The sequence below is a fragment of the Marmota flaviventris genome, chromosome 18 (assembly GCF_047511675.1).
Source record: "Marmota flaviventris isolate mMarFla1 chromosome 18, mMarFla1.hap1, whole genome shotgun sequence".
Taxonomy (NCBI): domain Eukaryota; kingdom Metazoa; phylum Chordata; class Mammalia; order Rodentia; family Sciuridae; genus Marmota; species Marmota flaviventris.
Window position 1 is genome coordinate 46,367,818 of NC_092515.1, and position 14,510 is coordinate 46,382,327.

General features: G+C 43.4%; 1 protein-coding gene across 3 annotated transcripts in view; it reads right to left on the bottom strand.

Annotated features, from left to right (window-relative positions):
- Ranbp10 (RAN binding protein 10) overlaps positions 1-14,510 on the bottom strand; it is a 103,631-nt gene that overhangs the window by 50,752 nt on the left and 38,369 nt on the right. For 2 of the 3 annotated variants that reach the window (XM_027953942.3, XM_027953945.2), the window contains exon 4: positions 3,282-3,449. The exons of the other annotated variant lie outside the window; for it this stretch is intronic. In XM_027953942.3, coding sequence (XP_027809743.1) covers positions 3,282-3,449 — 168 coding nt within the window. The remainder of the gene's footprint in view (positions 1-3,281; positions 3,450-14,510) is intronic. 3 annotated transcript variants of the gene reach the window in all.

Here is a 14,510-nt window from a genome sequence, read left to right on the forward strand (position 1 = left end):
CATCCCAGGAGCCATGCCCTGTAACAGAACTGGGGAAACAGCTGCAAGCTTGGCCCTCACAGTGCTTCTGACTGCAGCAATAGAGATGGCTTGTGACTGATAATTACAAGTCAATTGGGGGATGGCACTAGGGCAAGTGCTGTGACGGAGGAAAGAAGCAGGGAGGCTTTAGACCCCTTTAGAGAAGTAGGATGGCAGAAAACTCATTCTACTTCTCTAAAGGGAGCAGGGTTAGATTCTGAAGCACATTATTGATAAGATGGCTTGTGAAAAGGAGGCAAGGACATTAGAGGATTCACTCAGTGCCTTACATGTGCTAGGCAGGTGTTCTACCACTAAGCCACAACCCCAGCCCCTATCTTTACTGCCTTTTCACAATTTCATGATCTAGAAAATTTGGGGGACAGGTCATATTAATCTTTCAGTAAGTTCTCAATAATATCCTTGTGGATAAGACAGAAAAACGTATATTTCAAGCTAATGTAGCTGACTCGTAAATGCCTGGTATCATACCTGGACAAGCTCAACTGCCACTCAGGGCTCAAATCTTAGCCTTGTACTAGAGATTGAACCTAGGAGTGCTTTACCATTGAGCTATATCCCCAGCCCTTTTTATTATTTTTTATTTTGAGACAGGGTCTTGCTAAGTTGCTGGGGCTGGCCTCGAACTTGTGATCCTCCTGCATCCAAGTTGCTGGAATTACAGGCACCCAGCTTATAAATATCTTCATTAAAACATACTCAAGGGACTGGGGCTATGGCTCAGTGGTAGCACACTTGCCTGGCATGTGTGAGGAATGGGTTCAATTCTCAGCACCACATATAAAGAAATAAAATAAAGGTCTATCAACAACTAGAAAAACATTAAAAAAAAAAACAACATACTCAAGGGGGCCAGGGTTGTGGCTTAGTGGTAGAGCACTTGCCTAGCATGCATGAGACACTAGGTTTGATACCTGGCACCACATAAAAATAAACAAATAAAATAAAGGTATTGTGTCCATTTACAACTAAAAAAAAAAAATTACACACACACACACACACACACACACACTCAAACATTTTTATCAAACTTTAGTTTAACAGGTCTGGACTTGTACTTTGCCTAGCATGTATGAGGCATTGGGTTTGATTCTTAGCACCACTTACAAATAAATAAAATAAACAAAAGAAAAAAATGCGTATGTTTAAAAAAAAATTAGGTTAACAAAATGCTGAAAAGGATGTCAAATAGCTGAGATACAATAAGTAAGACCATAGAAGATCTTGATAGCCTGGAAAAATAGCCACTCTACTTCTAGATTAAATTTAATTACAACATGTGAGGTCTTTCATGGGGTCTATAAAAAGCATTCAATAGAAAGATGAGTTTTTTAAAAACAGCCTGTGACCATGAACTCCCTGTAGAATCTAGGCACCTGGTCAAGAAAGAACTCAGCCCTTTGGTGAGCCTGGTACACACAGATGAGACCCTAAATGTACAGATACAGAGGGCACACCTTGTGTGCCACTGCAGGTGCCATGCTCTGAGTAAGATGAGGACAAGCTGGAAGGATATGAAGGGCAGGTAATCAAAGAGGCAGGACTGGGTCTGGCTGCAGAGAGACAGATGAAGCAGGGCTCAGGTACAAGGTGAGAGCTCACAACAGTGGCTCCTGAGACTCTGGCAGTAGAAGAACCCAGAGCCAGGGAATAACTGGAATCAGAAAGTGGGGTGCGGGGGCAGGGGTTATGGCTCAGCGGTAGAATGCTCGTCTTGCACATGCAAGGTCCTGGGTTCGATCCTCAGCACCACATAAAAATAAATGAATGAATGAATGAATGAAAAAATAAATAAAAGTTAAAAAAAAAAAAAGAAAATGGAGTGGGGAATGGAGATTCTTCTTGAGACCTTGTCCCGTGCCCCTGCCCAGTCGCCTCCCCCACTTCCCCAGCTATGAACTTCTCACTGGTTGAACACCAGCAACTGCAGTTTCAGGAGGGTTTCCCCAGATGTGCACCCGGGAAAGCTCTGCATCCATGCTGTGCTCTTGGTTGCCCAGCTCCCTGGGCTTTCCTGTATGCTCTGTCAAAGAATGCTGGCTCCTGGTCAACCAGCCCAGCCACTAGAAAACCTGATTTCCTCTAAGGTCTCCAGATGCTGGCCAGGTCATCTCCTAAAGAAGTCACAGAGGGGCTATAAGGAGTAGAGTCACCTTTTTATTGTCCCTCAAGCTAGGGGTACTCCTCAGGCCTCTGATGAATGAAATGTCTAGTTCTCTTTCCTGTAGGGCTTGGTGGCCTGGCTGATAGGGTACTAAAAGTCCTCTCCTCACTATACCATCCTAAGAGAACTAGCGTGTGACCAGATCAGACACTCCTGCAAATCCAGGCAGGCAAGCCCAGCTTCAGGCCCCATCCCCCCAGTGATTGCTACACTTCTGGTTAACAGCATTACCATCCTAGCCACCTTCTCACCTTTCCTTCTGTCACTAAGCCCTGCTGGGCCATCCCAGCCTTCATCAGGTTTGATCCCCATTTTCTGCACCTAACACCTTACCTCAGGCCACCTGCCTCTTCCCCTGGCCTTTCATCCCTCATGATTTCATCAAAGATTTTCTGAATGTAACTCTGCCTACACTACTGCCCATTAATCATGGGACAGCCCAGAGGAGATCCAGCCCCATCAGATCCCACTTGTCTATCTTCTGTACTAGTGAAGTCCACACTATTGCTCTGGAGCAACCAGCACCCTGGCCATCAGAAGGGGGTAACTGGGGGCTGGGGATGTGGCTCAAGCGGTAGCGTGCTCGCCTGGCATGCGTGCGGCCCGGGTTCGATCCTCAGCACCACATACAAACAAAGATGTTGTGTCCGCCGAAAACTAAAATAAATAAATAAATATTTAAAAAAAAAAAAAAAAAGAAGAAGGGGGTAACTGGGCCAGGTCATGGGCATGCAAACCCCTATCACGAATAGTTATGTGCTTCAACCCCTCAAATTTTTCATTTGGTGCTAAAACCTGCTCCAACAAGTACCACAAAGGCCAGGATCATGACCAAAACGGAGCTGTACCCACTCTGGTCTTAATAAATGCTGCTTAAAGAATAGGTTCACAAAGAGAATGCCCCTGCTACTACTCCATTCACCTTAAAGGGCTCCACTGGCTGGAAAAGGCTGCAGTTCCCCAGAGCTCAGCAGAGGCTCCATGACACTGCTTTAATTTCAATGCTTGCCTTTGAGTCTCTCCCAATCAAAGGGGCTCCACAGGGGAGACCCTCCAAGGTCCCTTAAGCACCTACCAAGACTGTGGCCATTCTTAGTGTAGAAGCACGTGCCATTGATGAGATTAACACAGCAGCCGATTACATCTCCTGTGGTGAATGTGGGACCATAGGGCTGGCCAGTTCCCGAGGAGCAGAAGGAATGCCCATCATCGCCATGGTAACCATAGGAATGTTTGTCCCAACCTATTGGGGAAGAAAGCAGCAATAGCTGAAAAGAAGGACTTGAGAGAGGAGCAAGAAAGTCACAGAGGCCCCACCAGGTCTCAGCCACTCTCCCAGCCTGCCTCACATCAGTCAGCACTTGTGGTCTCTCACAGATCCAGCTATAGACAGTGTCTGGCTATACCAAACACATACTTTGTTAATGAGTTCAGTAAATTACCACCTCTGAGGGGCTGAAGCAGCCACAATGAGGAATATTCCAAGCTGTGGTTAACAGGAACCAATATTTGGAAGGGAGTCACTGGAAAGCAGCATAACAAGGAGGTGGTCAGGGAAAACCTCAGGAAGGAGATGGGGCTAGAAGTGACCCAACCTCAGAATTCTATGTGGTATGTTATCAAAATTTTTAAATTGAAGAGTAATTTGCCTATAGTAATATCCTTCCTTTTAACTATATAGTTCAAATGAGTTTTAACAAATATCTAAATATATACCGTTTTGTTACCAACGTAATGAATCAAGACAGACATTTCCATCACTTCAAAAAGTTCTCTTTGGCCTCTCTGCAGTCAGTCCACTCCACTTATCCCGAGTCACTGGCAATGCCTATCAATCTGATTTGTCCCTGTGGTTTTGCCTTTTCCACAGTATCATATAAACAGGATCACAGGGGCTGGGGGGTGGCTCAAGTGGTAGCGTGCTCGCCTAGCATATGTGAGACACTGAGTTCGATCCTCAGCACCCCATTAAAAATAAATAAAATAAAGATGTTGTGTCCACCTAAAACTAAAAAATAAATATATATTAAAAAAACAGGACCACAGAATATGGGGTATCCTGTGTCTGACTTCCTGAACTTAGCATAACATATTTGAGATTCCTCCATGTTGTTAGATGTATCAATATTTCTTCCTTCTTTATTGCTAAGTAGTACTCCATTTCATGGTTGTAAAACACAGCATATCTATCCATTCACCAGTGGATGATATTTGAGTTATTTCTAATTTCCAGCTACTATGAATAAAGCAACAAATATTTATATAGAGGTCTCAGTGCAGACACGTTTTCATTTCTCTTGAGTAAATACTGTACCTAGAAGTGGTATTTACTGGGTCACAAGATAAACATATGCTTAACTTGATAAGAAACTGCCAAACTGTTTTCCAAAAATGGCTATGTTGTTTGCATTTCTGCCAGCAATGTAGGAGTTCCACATCCTCACCAGCAATGAACATACTTAGTGATTTTGTTTTTCTTCTAGCCATTTTAATAGTATGCAGTAGTGTTTTTTTTCCTAGTTCTTATTGTTTTTTTTTTTTTTTTTAGGGTTTTTCCTCCCATATTTTCTTAGTTTTTCATACAATATTATAATATCATTGTGGTTTTAATTTGCATTGCCCCAATGATGTTGAACATCTTTTTATATAATTATTTGTCATCTGTTCATTAGAAAATCATGGAATTGTTATTCAAATTTTTAACCCATTTTAGTTTTATTTTGTTTTTGTTGTTATTTTGGTACTGTGGATTGAACCCAGGGGTGCTTTACCACTGAGATACATCCCCAAACTTTTTTATTTTTATTTATTTTTTTAAATATTTTTTTAATTATAGTTGGACACGATACCTTTATTCCATTCATTTATTTTTATGTGGTGCTGAGGATCAAACCCAGGCCCGGCGCATGCTAGGCAAGCGCTCTACCGCTGAACACAACCCTAACCTATTTTTTTATTTTAAGATGGTCTCACTAAGTTGCTCAGGTCCTAAGTTGCTGAGTCTGGCCTCAAACTTTTGATCCTCCTGCCTCAGCCTCCAAAGTTGCTGGAATTACAGGTGTATACCAATACACTTGGCTTATTTTATTATTATTTTATTTTTGAGAAAGGATAATGCTATGTTGCCCAAACTAACTTTGAACTTGTGATCCTTGGCCTCAGCCTCCTGTGTAGCTGGACGTAAAAGAGTGTGACACCATGCCTGGCTCCTTTAACTCATTTTTACAAGATATAAGCATTCTTTATGTACGTTGAGTATAATCCTTTTACGTGTTTGTGAATATTTTCTTCCAATATGTGTCTTTTCTTAACCTTTCCCTCCCTCCCTCCCTCCCTCCCTCCCTTCTTTCTTTCTTTTGGTACTGGGGATTGAATCCAGGGGCACTCAGCCACTAAGCCACATCCCCAGCCCTATTTTATATTTTATTTAGAGACAAGGTCTCACTGAGTTGCTTAGCACCTCACTTTTGCTGAGGCTGGCTTTGAACTTGGGATCCTCCTGCTTCAGCTTTCTGAGCCTCTGGGATTACAGATGTGCACCACCACTCCCAGCTTCACATTGTCCTTCAAAGGCCTGTTGAGATCTTGATTGGGATTATGCTTAACAACATTCATTATTCTAATCTGTGAACATGGCATATCTTTCCAATCATTATTAATTTAATATTATCTTGGGGCTGGGATTGTGGCTCAGTGGCAGAGCACTCACCTAGCATGCGCGGGGACCTGGGTTCAATCCTCAGCACCACATAAAAATAAATGAATGGAATAAAGGTATTCTGTCCAACTACAACTAAAAAATAAATAAATAAATATATTTTTTTAAATTTAATATTATCTTATTTACCTTCTTAGGGCTCCGGATGTAGCTCAGTGGTAGAGCTTTGCCCTCCTGGGTTTAATCCCCAGCACAACCCCCAAAAAATCAATTTCCAATTCTCTTTTGCTGTTGTATCAAAATATAATTGATTTTGGAAGGGTGATGAAAACATTTCAAAATTAAATTACAATGATGGTGATAAATCTATAAATATGCTAAAAACCACTGAAGTGTACACTAGATAGGTGAATGTTATTATATGTACATTTAATCTTGATAAGGTTGCCAAATATATGTGTGTGTATATATATATATATATATACTTTTTATACATTTGCCTGGTATCCTGCACCTTGCTAAATTCACTAATTAGTACTGAAGATTCTTTGGGATTTTAAAAATATAATGACCATAGTACTTGAGAATAAACAGTTTTATTTTTTTTCCTTTGCACTCTGTACGCCTTCCATTTCTCTGTCCTGCCTTGCTACAATGATTAGGCCTTCTAATACAATACTGAACAGAAATGGTGAGAACAGCACTGAGACCTCAGAAGCATAGCAAGGTTTTATATAGGGGAACCGGTGAACAAGGTCATGCTGAAGGGAATGGACAAGCAAAGGCATACATGCAGGTAGGACAGGAGGGTGGGAGCTATAGAGGGGCAAGCCTATCTGGCTAAGGGGCAGAAATGGAGTCCTCAGAGCCTGTCAGGGAACTGATGGGGCAGGTCTACTCCCCAAAGCAGCCCCATCAAGCAGTTCCCCTATTTCTGCCTGCTCCTCTGGGAATTTCCTGGAACATGTCCAAGGGAACATGCTTAAACATCCCTCCCCTAACTAAGGGCAAGGGTAGAAGTTCTGCCCTGAAGGGAACGGACAGTGGGAAAGGACACCTGAGTACCTGAGGTGCTCAGAAAGAAGGGTGGGGCTAAGCAGTTAGTCCATCTGGGCACGCAGGTAAGGCAAGGGGTATAGGCAGGCTGTAAGCAGAGGCACAATGTTGAGAAGGGATAGATGATGGGCTGACAAAGGAACTGGGGTATGACTAGAGAAGAGGAGCAGAGCAGGCCCTAGAGCCCAAACTGCCTGCCTGCATGTGGACTGATGAGCTTGATAGCAAATAGCCCCTCATGGTCACAGTACCCAACCCAAGCCCTGAGTACCCTGAACTTTCATGTCTTTTCAGTCAGGTTTTGGTTAAACAAAGATTCTCTCTAGAGTACACAGAGGAAGCAGCGTGAAGCTAAATGGGTCTTGGTGACAGGTGTGGGGGTCCAGAGCCTGCTGTGCCCTCACCACCTCTTCCCCTGCATTACAGGAAACTAGCATGAGAAATACTAGGGACTAGCTTTAGAAAGACCAAGACCTGTATCAATTCCCCAAGACACTGGAACTACCTGGTTTAGGGAAAAAGGTACTGCTCAGAGCATCAATCCAACTCCTAACCTCACCAGGCCCAGGAGTGAGGAGGCCTTTCTAATGCTGATGGATATACAGATCATTTCACCTCTGGGCAAACCAATACGCATTCCCTAGACAGAAATTTGGAAGCCCTAAGGCTCCTGACAGCAATGCTGTTCCTCTCACCTGTGGAAGGCTACAGACAAAGGGTGGTCAACTGGAGAGCAGTAAGGAGCAAGGTGACAATCATCCCTCCAAGTCTGGCTTAGACTGCTTGGTGGCCCCAAGCATGCCCACCAGCTTCCCCTGACTCAGGATCCCACCTATGGTCCACGTGAGCCATAGAAGTCCTCCCCCTAAGCATGGGGACTTCCACATACCACATAGTGACTGACCACAATGAGGCCACCCATTAGAAGAGCATGGCTTAACTCTGTGTACTTGGCTTTCTGTGTATAGCCAGGAGTCTAAAATGTCAGAAAACAGGTAGGGCCCTCCTGGGTGCTGCATGACCATCAGAACCTTTCCCAAAGCCAAGTTCACTGCTTATGTGGCCACTGCCCATCTTGATTCTTCCGCCAAAGTCCTTCAGAAGGGCTGCTTTCTATTCCTATGGGTCTTATCAGACCTAAGCCCATGTCGATGTCCACTGAATCCTCCCCTCATGCCAATGTATAATGATCCAATCCAATGCCTGTCTCTTGAGATTTTTGATAACATTCTTTGGTCCTCCTCTAGTACACAGTCTATATCTCTGGTCCACTGCTTGGTTCCTGCTGGGTCTCTCCAATCAAATGTTCCTTGGGTTGTCTGCCCTTTCTACCTAAGACCATCAACTCCTTAGGACAAGGGCCACACAACCTCATGACCACTCACTCCCTCCAGGGCCCAGCATGTCAGGAGTCTGAGAGGTGGTATGATTATGTGTACACACACATCTGTGTGTCCATTTGCCACTGATGCCCAGTCTCAGCCACCAGTCTACCTTTTTAATCACATAAGGATGATACTGTGTGTGAGATCTTTTATGCAGATTTTACTGTTTAGTAAGTACAAGACACAAACCAGGAGGTTTTCTTTTTTCATATTCTCAGGCTGAAGCAGTAGACACTAGAAAAACCTAACAATAATTTTGCTGTTTGATTGATCAAAGCTATTTAAACCATCAGGAAGAATCATTTCCTACGTAGTGACTCAAGGATATCTGAAATATATTTTTGTCTCAGTGTATAGGGGAGCTCAAAAGCCATTATCAAAACAAAACAAAATAAAACATACTACCCAAACGACAGATGTCTAAAAGTTCAAAGACTTGAAATGAAAAATATAAATATTTTGAATACTTTTCTTCAAAATTAAACTACATCATTATTTTGACAAAACTAGCATAGAATTTTTACTGCCTAAAAGCTCTGGCTATAAATATGGATTTTAAATTCAAAATACTGAAGAACACCATAAAACATTTATTGAGAGTCAATTCAGGATTTGCCATCACTTCACTGTGGTGGCCCATGACTGTTATCTTCCTTGGTAAAAAGGATTTTACAGAAGTTATAAGCTCTTGAAATGGGGAGATTTTATCCTGAATTATCTGGATTCACCAATACAATCATAATTATAAAATAAAAGACACTGCATTGCTAGCTTTGAAGATGGAAGAAGGCCTATGAGTTAAGGAATGCCAGTGGCCTCTAGAGTTAGAAAAGGGGTTGGGGATATGGCTCAGTGGTAAAGCATTCATCTGGCATGTGTGAGCCGGGGTTCAACCTCAGCATCACAAAGGGGAAAAAAAAAAAAAAAAAAAGGAAAAGAATTTTTTCCAAAAAGAACATAGCCCTGCCCACACATCTGTTTTAGAACTTCTGTTCTTCAGAGTTGTAAGATGATTACTTTAAGCCACTTACAGCAGCAATAAGAAACTAATAAAGTACCCTGTGTTCACAAAAGAAGCTACTGAGCATCTGAAATTATCAGTATTGTGAAGCAACACCTCATTTCTGTTTCCTGCTCTTTCAAGTGCTAAGCAGTTAGAAGCTTTTCAAGAAAAACACAGAGTCATAATGTATTTTTGACTGAAGTCATCATCTTATGCCAGTATTTTTTCCAAACACAATTAAGAGCCTATGTGTGTATATAAGGTGTGTACCTTAACATATGAGCGTATGTGCAAAAGGAAGGATATGGAATGCTATACACTTCCCAGTAATAATGGCTGCTGCTGCAGCATTGTTTATAGTTATGGTGAGACATTCTCCTCCTTTGGAGAAGATAAGCACCATCCCCTGGCCACCAAATTATCAACAAAGGCTTACTCCTGGAGTTTTCAAGTAGAGGTGTGGATCATGAAAGGAGAAAACAGATAACACATAAGTAAACAAACTGGCAGACAGAAACATCTGTAGATAAAATGTGCTCTGAAGAAAACAAAGCCAGATGAAGGGCTAGAGATGGGAGTGGGGACAGAACAGATGGGAGAGGTGGTCAGGCTGATTCTTGCTGAGGGGGTGACCCCTGAACAGAGGTCCACTTGACAAAAATGTCAGAAGGAAGAAACTTTGGAGTCAAGGGAGCAAGTTCAGCCCATCTTTGGGACAGAAAAGTCTGAAGGCTGGAGCAGAACGGGTAGGACTGGAGGGGTATAGGTGCTGATGGTATGACAGAAAACAAAGGTGGTGCCCAGGGTCTTTTCCCTTGCAAGTGGTTAGATGGCAGCACCATTTACTAAAAGTCAGAGAAGACAGGCAGAAACGGCAGGCCTTTTAGAAATCTCAGGCTTGAGTCGTTGTCTTGGACATTGAATAGGTGGGTGGCTATTACAAGGCAGGAAAGATGATGGCAGGACCAGGCACTTCATGGCTCTGTACCTGATGCAGACAGTGTGATGGGGAATGCTCACTAGACAAGCAGTGGTATGGACAGAAAACTCCACACAAGGATGATCCTGTGTGTCACATCTGTTATGCAAGTGACTCCGAGTGAAGTCACTGGAGGATTTTCTTACTGTATTGTCCTAATACAAAGGCTTTGTCTTTTCCTTAGGAGAAAAAATTAGGCTAGCCAAGGACTGAAAAGGACAGAACAGACACATGCTAGAAGAACCAAAGAACTGAGGAGATGTTAAAGGATATGCTGTTGCCTAAATGGATTCAGTCCTCCAACCCTCCAAAACACTATCCTCAGGCCTTGGAAGTTATAGTGTGGAGAGGAGCTGGTACAACCAATGCCATTTTTAAGAAATCAGTCTTCATTCTGTAACAGGCCTGTTGTCAGTCTCAGCTTACGATCCTCACAGAGGCACGCTTGCCTGTTAGAAACCCTAGCAGGGCATGACTCGGGAGGCTAAAGCAGGAGGATTACAAATTCAAGGCCAGCCTCAGCAATTTGGTAAAAGCCTCAGCAATTTAGGTTTTTAGATTATAAAAAATAAAAAGGTGCCCTGTGAAAAATGCAGCCTGGAAGTCTTTTTATTTTGAAACAGGTCTCCTTAAGCTGCTGAGGCTGACCTAGAAATTGCTATGTTCCTACCTCAGCCTCCTGAGTTATGGGATTACAGTTGAATGCCACTGAATGGGCTCAACAGATCTTAATGACTACTTCTCATCTTTCATGACTTCACTCATATGTTTCCAATCTTCCTACTCCAAGCTAGTTGAAAATAAAAATTACCTAAAAATTACTTTAAAGGTCTAATTTGGCTTTCTCTTTAGAATCCCATAGAGCTAACACAGGACCCTTCCATGCTGGCTCTGGTAAAAGGCACACCTTCTATAATAGATGCTGTGAATCTCCTATTTTTTTTTTTTTTTAATGGAACATTCCAAGTTTGTCATGGCACCTGTTGGCAGGAACTCTATTCTGCTCTAGTCAGTCTGCATGGCCTCCCCTAACTTGGTTTTCAAGCCCTTACTGCTTTAGAACATAAAAAGCCCCTGCGTCTAATGTGTTTTTTGGAAATCACAATGCATGAAAATATTAATAAAAGTTAAATGCTCTTCCCTAAATACACACACACACACACACACGTATATATACACACACACATATATACACATACATACACACACACACACATACATGTGTGTATGTATATATATATATGTATGTATTATATATAAAATACACACATATATATAAGCGTATATTATATATATAGTCTCTCTCATATATATATATATATATATATATATATATATATATATATATATATGAGAGAGACTACGGATGTTAACTCAATGGCAAAGCAACAACACTGGGCTCAATTAAAAGAAAGAAAGCCCCCTGGAGCCCTGGATGCCTGAAGGACCTCTGCAGTCTGGTTCTTATCACAGAACTGTCCCTCTCAGATGGCACTGATGCTCAGTGAGCCACATGCCTTCTCAGGAAGTGGGAGAGTGTAGAGCTGTTGGCAATTCTGAAAGCCCTCCAGGTAAGCCACTTTAATGTGGGGCAGGGAAAAGGAAGCTGCTCCGACAGAATAAAGTGAGCTTCTCAAAACTGGGTTCCATCAGAAAAATTACAAGAATTCAGGATCTCAGGAGCTGACTTCACCCAAACTATTCTCTATGTATGCATGACAGGGTTCTTTCACCTTGAAAAGCATTTGGGCATAGTACTCCTGGTCCCCTTTACCCAGCCTTCAAGATCAAAGCATGATCGGGGTATAAGCCAGGATCTGTGTGTCCCATTCCCCATCTTTTAGGGGATAGCCCTTTCCCTGTGCCAACCCTGTGACTCCAGTGGGGACTGCTAAACACAGTAGATCCACCCCCAGGGCCACATGACCCAAGCTGGAACAATCAGAAATCTTCGTGGAACTTTCCTGAGGAAGCCTGGAAGAGAGGGGGTTTCAAAGCTCCTTTCTGCCATTATCCCAGTTGAAAGCCAGTTCAAGTGGGGCGTGGTGGTGCACGCCTGTAATCCCAGTGTGTAGGAGGCTGAGGCAGGAGAATCACAAGTTCAAAGCCAGCCTTAGCAACTTAGGAAGGCCCTAAACAACTCAGCAAGACCCCGTCTCAAAATAAAACATAAAAAAAGGACTGGGGATATGACTTGGTAGTTAAGTGCCTCTGAGTTCAATCCCCAGTACCCCAAAAAAAGCCAGTTCAAGATACTAAAGCTATAAGCACAAAGCAGAGGAGGCAAGAGACAGAAGAGAGGAAGTCATGGACAGCATTTGGGTCCCCAAGATCTGACACCTGTTCACCCTTCCTGAGGCCTGGGAACTGTACTGGTCAGAGATGGGTTTCTCTTCCTTCATGCAGTCAACATACTCTGACTAAAGGGATCATATCCAAGCATCTTTCTGATCACCTTGCATAACACCTGGCTCACGTGGTACTCATATCTGTTAAAGAGGGCAATGTGGTCAAAGGCTGCAGGAAGTCTGGATACCAGATTGTCAAAGGGTCAGACCACAATGCAACAAACCATGTTGGGCAACACAGGGTTCAATTGAGTTTTGTTGGTAGTCATATTTCATCTTAATTAAAGAAAAACAAAGGTGGGCGAGGTGGTACATGCCTGTAATCCCAACAGCTTTCGAGGCTAAGGCAGGAGAATTGCAAGTTTGAGGCCAGCCTTAGCAACTCAATGAGACCCTGTCTCAAAATAAAAAATAAAAAGGGCTGGGGATACTGGGGATATGGGTCAGTGGTACAGCAACTCTGAATTCAATCCCTAGCAGAAGGAAGGAAGGAAGGGAGGGAGGGAGGAAAGACCAGAACAACAAAACTGTCTCCCTACATGCTCCCACTTATAGAGACTAAAAGTGAAGTCACTTCTGGGCCCAGGAAAAAGGTTTGCACTCAGATTGCAAACTTACCTCTACTCTCAACAAGTTTCCAGATCTCTCAGTTTCTATATCTCTGAAATAGGGCAGGGCATGCAAATATCCTTAGCAGCTTGATACCCTTCCGAATATGGGAGCCAGTAGCTATGCCTGAGTGTGCCTCCCTTCCAGTCCCACTACCCTCTGTTTTGGAATGGGACACCCACCCCTTGATGATATGCTGGGAAGTGAGGGTTCTCACTCTCACTGTAAGACCAGAGATAGTTGTCCTAGAGGACAACAGGACATGAGGACTGTAAAAGAACCAGCAAGCACCACTGCCTAGGTTAGGCCCTACAAGGAGTCATGTCCAACTGGCTCTGGCTTAGAAGGATGGCTGGGCTATATGACAGAGAATGCTCACAGAGTGTGCCACCAAACTCACCATTCTTCCATCTCCAAAGAGACTTAGAGAGAAAAGACTGTGTCACTCCCAAAGAGAACTGATGGGCAGCCAGCCTGGTGCACACACAGAAAAGCCCAGCCCCTGCTATGCTACAAATCAATTATATGCTAGTAACACAAGGAGAAGCCAAGCCACATTTGGGCCAACGCAGAAGGCCCCAACTGCCCAGTTCAGAAGTTCTGGCAGCACCCACTTCCTCTGCATCATCACTCAATCATGAAGACCCAACAAAGAGCAAGGGTGGCTGAGGAAATGGCTCATCACCTTGGCATTTCCAGACACCATCTCTGGAGGTGGGAAACTCCTCATGGGGCAACCAAGGACTACGGCATGACTGCTCCAGGAATCCATCCATGCCACTGCCATCTGCCACAACACATCAAAGATCTCAGTCCCAGGGTGGTAAGGAAAGGAGAGGACTCTATTGCTATACCATACCAAGTGTACATTAGCCCAGAACCTTGGAAGGGGGCTAGAGTGGAGCTGACCATAAAGTCTGATTCAAGACTGACCAGCACAAAGGGGGCCAGCCCATGCCTCACACACAAATCTAGTCTGAGCAATAGCTAACAAACCATTCATCTCCCCAACAAGCGCATCCATCATCATGGACACTGGGGCCAGGAGACTTGAGTTTGTTTGAAATAGGGTTTCACTTTGTTGTCTAGGCTGGTCTTGAACTTGTGGGCTCAAGTGATCCTCCCACCTCAACCTTTTTTTGAATCTCAATTCTGCTACTTAGCTTCTAGTTTCCTTCCTCTGAACTCTTCTTCCAGAGTCAGCAGGATTAATGAGAATGTATGTGGGGGCTCAAGCCCAAGGAGATACTTGCTGGCAAGACTTCC